Here is an 11463-nt window from a genome sequence, read left to right on the forward strand (position 1 = left end):
TCATCTTTGTTTTAAAAATAATACAATGGTGAACAAATCTATATTTTTCCCCCACATTTTTAGCATGTAAGCTGTTATCATGTTACTCTGGAGATGACTCTAACATAGACCTGGAGACAAGGCTATGTATGCAGTGCTAATTAACTACTCAATAATAATTTCTTTGTACCATCTCATTTATACAGAACTGGGGCATTCTGTTCTAACGTGTAATTCAGATAATTGGTAACTTTGCCATAATCTTTCACTACTACCCAGTTCTATGAATTAAGGTTTTCTTCCATTCAAGCTACGGGAGTTAAGGAGTTGATTTTTCAAGCTAAGACATTTGAAAAAAGAAGGCTGCTGTAGCATTCCGCATCCAAATTTGACAATAAAAGATGAGGTAACTGAAAAGAGTAGTTGTTATTGCTCTGCCCTGCATGCTACATTCTGAACTCCTCCAAAGCAAACGTGCCATTTTCTTGCTTGGAGACACTGATATTAATGTGCCATTACCATAATTTGATTTAAGACATAATGATGTAATTAGAAGCAAACGAAACAAATTCAGAGCTTAAGTCTTAAACTGACTGACTCATTTGCTTCCAGAGCAGCTGGTAACTTAGGCCCATAACATGACTAATCAATTCTGGCAGTGTTACGAGCAGCGAGTATCAGTTAAATAGTTCCTGTTTTTTCTTAATGAACCTTGAAGATGCTCAGTGTAGAACTAGGTGAGCCCATACATACACAATAGTTATATTGATATACTGTATGGGGCATATTAAATGTTTCACAGGCCAGTATTTTGAATTTTGTAACATGTGTTATTACAATTGCATTGCATCCTATTGGAACGTACCTCACCAACAAGCATCTCATAGATAAGGACACCAAGACCCCACCAGTCCACAGCTCTTGTATAGGAAGTTTCTGTCAGCACCTCTGGAGCAAGGAATTCTGGTGTGCCACAGAACGTGCTTGTTCTGTCTCCAAATCCCATTCCTGAAAGGTTACAATTAATGAAAAGCAATCAAGTTTTCTGCAACTCCGCAAATCATTTCTTTAGCAAGTAAAACCTCTCTAACACAACTTCGGTTAAGAGCTTTCCTAGTCCTTGTTTCCTTCTGTCATTTACAGAACTTCAGCTGAAGTGACACAACTTGCTCAAGGATATTAAAAACAACAATAGTGCCTAAGCACAGATTAAACTTAACTTAGAAAATTCCTTTCCCTCTTATACTAGCTAGAAATGAAATATTCTGGGGACAGACTACAAAAACTGAAAAAAGAGATGGACCTTTTCAGATCTTTCCTCCTTTTGGGGTTGGAGAAAGATGCTTCTCTCAATGCAGACATACTGCTTGTCTTACATCTTCACGCTGGATGCTTGAAAGCTACTTTTCTCAATTCTCGGCCTCCCTTTTGGGATAAATTTTCCCTTTTTAGCTAATACACTAAGAATATGGACATGACAGACTAAGAGTTGTGCAAATATTTGAGAGTTAAAAAAAACATACAAAAAATTGAGGTGTAGCGTGATTTCACTGCACAGTGCCAAGTTTGGTTTAGAATAAGGAAACGAGTTTCAGAGCATAAGATGAAGTAAGAGTCAGCTGTGAGCTATTTCTCTGCTAAAGAACTTTCTTCTATCTCCCCTAATTGTATTGAGACATATTCTTCCTCCAGATGATTCCAGATCAATATTCAAAGTATACATTTGTCATTAAGGAACAGTCAAGTGCAAGTATGAAACCTGATGGAACTTCCCTAAAATAAATGAATAAAGAGCCATTACCTTCTTTGCACAGACCGAAGTCAGCTATTTTCACAAAGCCTTCTGTGTCCAGCAATAAGTTATCCAACTTCAGATCTCTACATCAACATTGGAAAGTAAGGTTTCTTTAGTGATATTTGAAATCACTGAAATACATCTGTCGGAAATGCGACAGTGACCACTTACCTATAAACTATTTTGTGTTCGTGTAAATACTGAAGCCCAAGAACAACGCACGCGGCATAGAATCTGTTGAGAAAGTTGAAATTTGAAGTTTCAGTGGATTTGAGTCCTGCTTTTCAGAATATGAAGCTCGTCATAACGCATCTGTTTTGTTAGCCATCCTCTGAATATTATGGTCTGCATTTTCTGGTACTGATTAATTTTATACAGGGTCAGAATTTAAAACTCTAAAGTATCACCAGTGTTCAAACTTGCAAGCTGTACGCATGTTTACTTGGCATGAAGGAAAAGTTCTGTGTAGGGTTCGCCATTGTGGCACTCAGGGATTTCTCATTTGTCTTATTCCTTCCTTTTTTTGGCCTTCCATCTTATTTTAACTTCTCATTTAGTTTTCTAATGTGATCTTCGCAAAAAAAACCCCAAACATTATAAACATGAAATATCCATATGCCGTTATTTGCATTCAACTTAAAGTCTGGTACACTTAATGTGCAGATATGTGTTTTTTTAATTATAACTGATATCAGTGTCTGCCCTTTTAAAAACTCAGCGCTACTTCTGAAGTGATGCAAGGTAGAGGCATAAGGCAGTAATGGAATTCTTGCCCAGTGAAACACAACAAACAGCCCTTCCACCAACGCCACAAAAAGGGCTGGGTACTCACACTGCTCTTGGTTCAGAGAAGACATCCGTGTGAATGTGCATCATCAGATCCCCACCAGCAGCATATTCCATTACAAAGCAAACGTGATCTTTGGTTTGGAAACAAGCGAAAAGATTCACCAAGAAGGGATGTCTTACGCTATTCACAGTTTCAAATATTCGCTTTTCACACATCAAGCTGCAAATAGAAAAAAAAAAACACACCAAAAAAATCAGTAAGACCTAAAGCTGAATCCTGAACCCACAGTTTAACTCTCAGAAAAGTGTTGGTAACTGAACATAACATATGTGTTCTCCCCCCCCCCATTCTTCCAAATAAGATAACAAGAATATCTGTCTTTAGGAAAGAGCTTTTGATATTTCCACACGTATTAAATCAATGTCAGGATATCCAAGAAGATGCATTTGGTCTTTCACAAGTGAAAAAAAGGCAACTTAGTGGTCCCTGAAAACAGGATCCTGTTCATTTTCCTTCCAAATTTGTACATGTCAATATCATGCAGCATCATGTTGCAGCCATTTTAATCATGTATAACATATGTAGGCCAAAAAAGTTACAACATTGTAGATATCCATTTTCGAGCACTCCTTGATTATCTCTCCTTAATGCAGTTAATTGTCAGCTTATTCTTAACACAGTTATTTATTTTTCTGCAACATAAACAGCTGTCATTGGACAGCTGTAGAAGCACCTTCTTGTGCTGAACCAAGATAGTTTTGTAAGTGCTGTTTGACTTCCATACAGAGAAAAATGTTATTTCTTGGACAAAGATTAACAACGTGAGTGTAGCATACATGAGACTCAAAGGAAAATATGAAGAACAGAGTATGACAGTGTGTTACAAGTTGAGAAATACCATCTTATGTATTTCTGCCAGCAAAGAAAGCATAGTCACTGTCTTCTTGGAATGTGATGGAATTGATGATTACAAGAGATCTGAATAAAAAAACAGGATTGGCTTTAAAGCCAGAGCTGTAATACAGGCATGGTAAGAGAAGCACTAAAATTAACAGTATTCTTGATCTGTCCTGCTTCCTCCTTGCCCCAGAAGAAAGGCTATAGGTCTGTAACAGCCAGCTGAACAGGGAGATTTGTTTTGCCCTTTCACTGAAAGCAATTACTGTTGCTAGAGTTTATAGTTATGCCGCATGAAGAAAAAGCACAGAACTGATTTAGAGAATCCATGCAGGATATTTACAAACTGACCTGTCTACTTCATCACGAGCAACAATATCTCCTTTCTTTAAGGCTTTAATAGCAAACATCTCATTTGTGTTTTTGTACTCTGCCAGCAGCACCTGAAACAGACGATAAATGACTTAAGACTTAAATCCAGTTTTTCACAGAGCCCTGATATCTGATACAGCCTTTTCACATTTACCTTTCCAAAATGCCCTCTGCCAAGTACTGCACAACATCTGAAGTCCTTCAGGCTGAATTGAAATCTTTGTTGTGTTCTATGTAAATAAACACATACTTTCCAGTTAGCTGACATTAATGAAGGTTATCCGTATACAACACCAAAATCAAAGCATTCTTACCTTCTATCTTCAGGTTCTCGGATGTTGGTATATTTTGTGTCTGAATGTGGAACATCAGACTCACAGATTATTCCAGGCTGGAGTTTTGGAACGATATTATTTCTACCATTCTCAAAATCAAAAGTTGATACATCATCCTGTGAAGAAGGCAGCATTTAAAAATATCTAAAACAGGCTGCTAAGGCAAAAAGATGCAGAAATTTTTACCTTACAAGTCCCATATGCTTAACTCAAGCATTATCTAAGTTAAAACATTATACCTTAAGATGATACACATAAACAAGCCTTTAACAGAATGATGAAATCTACTCCTCCAGTTATCCTGCTCTTTCTTAAAAAACACGAACAACGACATGTCCTGAACACTCCCATGATTTTTAGGCATTTTTTTTCCCCCTCATCTGAGAAATGACAGGAACAGTTTGCCACCGTGGATAATCACAGCATCCTGCTTAGACTATTTTGTATGTGTAAGTTACGGGAGCATAATACAAGAAGCCCACCACAAAGACATCAACATTACAACCCTGGTAAAACTACACAGCCTGAAATTCTTAACTTTACTTGCCTGAGCTGGCATATCAGGAGCTTTCATCTCAGAGGAAGGTTCACATATTTCCCCAAGGGAAGATGCACGAGGTGGAGCAGGTGGAGGCTCAGGCTCCAGCTCAAAGTCCAATTTGGCTACAGGAGAGTCACTGGCAAGAAAATAAAATATCTTCTTAGCACACAGCAGAGAAAGGTTTAATAAACACCAAACTTAAACCTGGATGTTACGCACCATCTGTCTATAAAACAGATTTCCAAAATAGAATGCTGGAAGGTCTTAAGTGTTGCAGAAAACTCATTCTACATACCTTTTAGCATAAATGTTTTACTACTTTACTCTTTCTTAAGAGCATTAAAAGCTGTAGGTGTTCCCTACCTGGCTGGCAGCGCCAGTTCAGGAATGCGTGCATCAACCACTGGCACTGCAGCAGGTACTGGTGCCTGAGGGCTGAAGGTGCCAGAGTGGTTCACTGTAGGAATAGCTCTTCTCACCAGCCTTCCCCAAGTGGCAATATTGATATTCATTTGAGGAGCTCTGAGAAACGTTTTGCCTGAGCACATTGTGAAAAAAGAAAGCGCAAGTCATTTCCTGATCAGTGTATTTTATCTGCAACTTTCTTAAAATTATCATATTCACCATTGTTCACTATTAAGTGCTGATTATTACATGGAAAAAGATTTTCCTAGTGCAGTGCCAAATGCTTCGTTATCGACAGCTTTATTCACAGACCAGCGTTAAATCTCAGTGTGAGAATATCACAGATACGTGTTATCTCAAAGCCTTACATACATATGTACTAAACAATTACCTTGCTGTTTTGAAAAAATTTTCTTCTGTCTCTGAAGTTTTGGTCTTCTTTCAATAACTGGATTAAAAAATGTGACCTGCAGTTCAAGTAACACATGTTATAATTCAGGTTAACAAAATGCATCCTTGAAAGTTTAAGAAATTGTTAAGCTACTCTGCAAGACAATATTTGCAACTACGCCCAAGCGTTTGCAGGAACAACTCTTACCTCTGCAAACAGAGTGCCCTGGGGTTCAAGATACAGACACATGCCGTGCCGCTGGTTGTCCAGGAAATCTTCCAGCCTCAGAAACTTCACTGCACACAGGGATCTCCAGTCACGCCAATAAACTGAGATTTCCAATTCACGTGACTATGACAGCAAGCACACAAACAGGAACTTACTTAGTAGTAACAGTTCTGCAAGACATACCTCTCCACAACCATAAGATCTAATGCTTCACAATCAAGATACAGAGCAAACTTTCTCAAGGATGACTATACATCATTCTTCATTGGTTCAAATGTGATCTCCAGCATCCAAATAAACAATGTAAAATTACCAAGAATAGAAGGCAAGAGTCAAAAAAAATTCACCGCTTTTCAGTCAGTCTCACAAAAGCACTAATTCAGAACCTTGTAGCTTAAGCTCTGCGAACAAGTTTTTAACTGTTCTTAGGAAGCTCAGCTTTGCTAGTTTTTTTACTTTACACATGTGTCAACTGAATCTCATGGCTGTACAGCGACACTTTGTGTTTGGGTCCACCTCACGACGTGTACCTCAAGACTTTATACACCATTTCTAGAATTACAGGCAGTTTTTTGTAACATGGTCATGAAGGGCCTCTATCTTGCCAGTGGGATTATTCTTTCTTAAGGTGTTTTATAAGCTCTGTACAAAACTTGCTACAAACTGCAAAATCCTGCAGCTCATCATCTTACCCTCTTTATCTGATAGGTGTGGGTTTTCAAGGAAACAAAGGTTAAGAGGAAGCAACGGAAACGCATCATAGGGTTGAGAACATGGGTCTGAAACAGAGCAGGGTGATAGGTGGCCACACCCAGCAGAAGCAAGATTCTTTTCTGGCACCAAAAAGCCACTTAAAAAGCCATCTGAAAATAATACGCAAAAGGTGACAGGCTGCACAGCTGCTAGTTTAGTCCTGCACTCCTGCTAGGAACCTGGATTTCTCTAGATACAGGTCTAAATCTGCTTCCTTTCTTAACCATGGAAGGGATGATTTAGCTTGGCTTAGACAGGTGGGGTGCTGAGAATGAAATACTGGTCAGTACTACCAGGAAGGTAGGGATGGTTTTTTTCCTGTTTTTATTCATTTTTTCTGTTTATGTATATGCCTGAGATGCCATTTAGGTTTCTAAAACAAAGCTTCATTTTTAGCCTACTTTACAGGGATTGAAAAAATGATATATTTGTACCGTTAAAATACTATGAGTATTAGGTACCTATAAATACATGTCAGAAATTCTCTTCTGAAGGAATATGGTAAAAAGTTATCAAGCACCATTCCAAATACTGAAGTCTGTCAAAATAACACTTACGGTTCTAGGAAAAAAATGTTAGTGAATTTATTATTCCTGAAAAATAAGAACTGATCTGCATCACCCGAGAACATGTAATAATTAGGGATAAGCACTGCAAAAATTCTATGATACAGGTCTGCCAAAATATCTGAGCTGTATTTGCTACAGTTTCCTTTTAAATGAAAAGCTGATTTCAGCACCTTTGTTACAGGCTAAAAAGATAGTAATGATAGGCCTTGGAAAAGACATTACTCTGTGTAAGGAAGAACAGATAAAAGTTGTAGAACGGCAACCCACCAAATTAGCTTATCTCCGGGTTACTCTTTCTGTTAAGGACAAAAAATATTTGTGTACATATAATTTGAACTTAACCACCACAGCAAATAAATAAATAAATAAAGCAATATTACTTTAATCTACGTAATTAACTATATATGTCAATGAAGTAAGACTGCATCTTTACCCTGTCTAGTTCCAGTGTAAATTTCTGATCCCACGACTGATTGGAAATAGGTTTCCAGCTAGTCTGACCAACCACAGTGTTATCCAGCTTCAGTACAGCACAGACTTCATCTGTAAGTAAAGTACACAAACTCAGCTTAGAACTATAAGAGGATTTTCCACAAACAAAGAGGTCTTCAGTAAGTTTCCCTTAAAAAGAGCTCTCATATTTAATTGGTTCTTACAGTCGTAATAGTGCAGGCTTTTTTATTTCTATTTTTAAATCCATAACAACTCAACAGCTGAAGGAACAGCTAATTTTACAGCTTCAAGTCAATTTAGTGTTTCTAATTACAAAACACAGTATGCATATTAAAATGTAAATAAAAGATAAGCATAAAAGTAGAAAGTATACTCAACTGGACAAGTCATCAGTTTTCAGAAGGTTTTTACTAATCCCAGCTTTAGCTTTAGTGGTTCTGCCCATGAAAGTTGTTCTGACTTCATTTGGACTCCAACCAGGTAGAGTAACTGATGTGGCTTTCGATCGTCCGGGGACATTTTCTAAGATGTCTTGGCAGCCCATTAGCCGAACTTCCAGGGTACCTGGAACGAGACAAACAACTGCTTGTCAAAAATTTCTGTGCTCAGATGTGCCAAATGAATGACTGCTGAGTGGTATTATGGCAGTAGCTCATATTGCAAACCATGCTGGGTGTAACAGAAGTCAGATAAAAAACAAGTGATAGACTTAAGACAGACAAACCTGAAAATAAGCATTAAAAAAAGTGAAGTATGTGAGAGTCAGCCTTCAAGAAGGAAGCAACAGTTCACCACAATGCCACAAAAACAGTTTTTGTTCTATAGTTTAGCCTCAGAAAAACTTTTCTTCTGTTAAGAATCGAACTGACTTGGGTTCAAGTACTAGGAAAGTGTCACTTTCTAAAGTGACAGATTTAATATTGCTCCTGGGACAGTATCAGTTTTTCCTTGAGATTTACATAGCCAAGTGATACTGGATAATAAGTAAGCAATACTGAATAGATTGCTTAATATGAACACACTGACTGATGAGATTTCATGTTTGAAATAAAACAAGAAATAAGCTTTGCCTGCTGGCTGCTTAAGTCCAGAGTTAGTATATAATTTACAATCACTGAATTGTTAGAACTGTACTGAATTGGGATTTATTAAAGCTGATACAGTTGAGAAGCTGCTTTCCAGCATCTTCAACCAACTGAGGAAGAGGCTGTGGTTTCAATTTGAAAGAGCTTCCTCCAGCAGCACAGCAGCATCTGAACGAAACGGATGGCTTACTGTATCCTGTAAAGATAGCATCCGTGCAGCTATGACACAACTAACAGTGATGAAACTGACTATTAAAAGTGGTGAAATTAGTTCATAACCGTGTTGTCACCTGGAAACACAGCTCCTAGGGTAGCGTACCTCCTATGTACGTAACTGCAAAACTTAAAAATACTCTTTTGTAACAGAAAGCTGAATCAGACCAGACCTACAAACAGCCTGGCAATGCCATAGCCCACAAAACAGACTCTGACAGACCAACCTGAGATCAAATTCCATCTTGTAAGGATCTAACAATCATACGTGAGAACAGCATAATGGTACCCACAGCAAAGATTCTGTTGGCTCCCCAGTCAAAATAAAACAATACTTCATTCCAAAACTGTTTAGAAAAAAATCCCAGTAAATTAATGTGCAGAAAGATCATAATCTTGTAGAATAAGATACGTACGAGAAAGTCCCATTGGAGCGTTTAAAATAGCATGACATTAGCATTCATCTGTATTTCACAAAATGTTAGAGGCCAAATACAAAGACACTGCTAAATCTAGTTCAATACAAAGGCTCTGTGAAGTCAATGTAAAAGTAACAAGTTAAGAGCTTTACAAGGATGTAGCTCTGTTTTGTTAATTCCTATTAGAAAGTACCAGTATATACCTTAATCTGTACCTACTGATTGTATTCAGAGAGGACTTGGTCACTGCAAGGTACATGACCTATGATTATCTTCTACTAAAAAAGACTAAAAAAGGCTGCTTAAAAAAAAGCCCGCATCACAGATCATTTGAGGGGGATCTTTTTTGTCAAGTAGAAACTCTCTACTCTGTATCCTCACAAGGGCTCTTGTCTGAGGTTCTGATGCTTTTTACCCTTGGTTACTTTTGGTAACAAAATGTAGGGCAAGTCGTCTTGTCCATTATTGCTGCAGCTTTGCAGTAGAGTTCCTCTTTTTCTTTTAAAATAGAACCCTACTTGGAAAGTAAATTCTGGTAGCAGTTATACACACTTGAAGCAACCTTTTTCCTCTGTTGATAGTTGGCTTAATAGTTACACTTAGAACTGTGTAGGAAACAAACCAAACCAAACTCTGTACTAGCTATTCTTATGTAGCCACTTAATAATTGTATTTAGTAATGCAACATATCTTCAAGGGTTCAAAAGTATTTATTTAAAAGCATCAGCAGGGAAAGTACTTAAAAGTTCTGTTAAAGTCCAGCTCATCTGTTTGAAAAGTTTACTTCTAATGAAGGTCAAAAATTTGTGAACCCAACTAAGTGAAATTGCATAAAGCTTATAAGTATGTTCCCTCACAGCAGGTTACATCAATCCTTTATCAGGGGCTTTGATAGCTCTGTGCATTTTTGTTAGGATCTCCCCCTTTAGTTTAGAAATAAGCAAGTTTCTAGTAATATAAATCTCACCTTCTAGGAAGCCACTGAAGTCCAGTGAGTAAAACAGGGATTGGGAAGAAATCTGGGTGCCTATTTCCAGCTCTGCCATACTTGTTATGTGACCAGAGGAAGTCACTTAACCTTTCTGCACCTCAGTTTCCCCATCTGTAAAATGGGGATAATAACACCTGCCCACCTTTAAAACTGCTTCATAATCTGAAGATGAAAAGCAGTTAATGCTCATAATATTGTTCACTAATGACCTAACAAAGTCAGAACTTCACTTTTATTTTAGCAGGATTAGAAAAAGGTGAACAAATAAATCACAGACATTGCATTATTCACTTCAAATCCCTTTGTATAAAAAAACAAAAACAAAAAAAATCTCAGGCCAAACTAAACAACCAACAATGAAATATTTCCAGAAAGGCAACAAAGTTAGTACTAAAGACTGGTTTTATACCATGTAATGAAAATAAAGGAACTCCATAAAGCATACCTGTTAAAGCTGCTGGTTTGGACAGTGTACTGTATTGGTTCTGAGTAGATATTACACTTTGACGAGGACTTAATGTGGGTGAAGAGACCAGTGAGAGCTCCTCTATAATAATACCACTTTTGGGATGGTTTTTAGGAAGTTCATTCAATCTCTGTTCCAGTGAATACTTTAACAGGTCCAACTTCTGGCTCGATTCATTAAATCTTGCTTGTGCCTTTTTAAAATACAAAAACAAATACAATATTTGATGTTTTTTTCCCCTTGAAAGAACACTTAAAGTAAAGTTTCAGAAACTGTCATGATGAATTACTTCTGAAAGTGCCTTTCTGTCGGTAACCTTCCCAGATCCAAGTAATTTCATCACATTCTTTGCACCTTCTGCAACAGCATATTCTATCCTAAAATGATGCCGTAGTTCTTCCATTCGGAGTTCAAGAGGGCTTATCACAGGTTTTGCTGCAAAGAAATATAAACAAACATCACTGAAAAGCACACACTTTCTTAGTATCCTTACATATCAAACGCTCCCCAGTGCACACAGAGAGGGGAAAAATTCAGCTCCGATAGGTAAGCTTTAGGTATGCCATTAAAATGACAGGAAAATTCCAATTAAAAAAATGTTTAGTTCTCTTTTGAAGAATGAAAGTAGCAATTGCAGCCTCAATCCAGTAAACAGGTAGTACTACTTGTGGGGCTGTAGTACTTGCTATTTCTTGCTAGGAGGTGCAAGAAATAAAAGATGTCATTAGGGAAGCTATGGGATACATGACCTTTGTAGAAAGCCAAATCTCCCAAATATCAG

The 11463-nt window shown here is 37.6% G+C and overlaps 1 protein-coding gene across 3 annotated transcripts in view; it reads right to left on the reverse strand.

Annotated features, from left to right (window-relative positions):
- The window catches only part of PKN2 (protein kinase N2), a 51676-nt gene that overhangs the window by 4513 nt on the left and 35700 nt on the right, over window positions 1-11463 (reverse strand). For all 3 annotated transcript variants that reach the window (XM_015870063.3, XM_015870064.2, XM_085511408.1), the window contains exons 5-19: window positions 10972-11117; window positions 10662-10875; window positions 7887-8072; window positions 7489-7598; window positions 5713-5856; window positions 5506-5581; window positions 5073-5247; window positions 4716-4845; window positions 4148-4284; window positions 3988-4063; window positions 3813-3904; window positions 2607-2783; window positions 1946-2008; window positions 1781-1857; window positions 845-987 (exon numbers count right to left, since the gene is read on the reverse strand). In XM_015870063.3, coding sequence (XP_015725549.2) covers window positions 845-987; window positions 1781-1857; window positions 1946-2008; window positions 2607-2783; window positions 3813-3904; window positions 3988-4063; window positions 4148-4284; window positions 4716-4845; window positions 5073-5247; window positions 5506-5581; window positions 5713-5856; window positions 7489-7598; window positions 7887-8072; window positions 10662-10875; window positions 10972-11117 — 1946 coding nt within the window. The remainder of the gene's footprint in view (window positions 1-844; window positions 988-1780; window positions 1858-1945; window positions 2009-2606; window positions 2784-3812; window positions 3905-3987; window positions 4064-4147; window positions 4285-4715; window positions 4846-5072; window positions 5248-5505; window positions 5582-5712; window positions 5857-7488; window positions 7599-7886; window positions 8073-10661; window positions 10876-10971; window positions 11118-11463) is intronic.

The sequence above is a fragment of the Coturnix japonica genome, chromosome 11, assembly GCF_054131305.1.
Source record: "Coturnix japonica strain WE chromosome 11, WE-NBRP24, whole genome shotgun sequence".
NCBI classification, from domain to species: domain Eukaryota; kingdom Metazoa; phylum Chordata; class Aves; order Galliformes; family Phasianidae; genus Coturnix; species Coturnix japonica.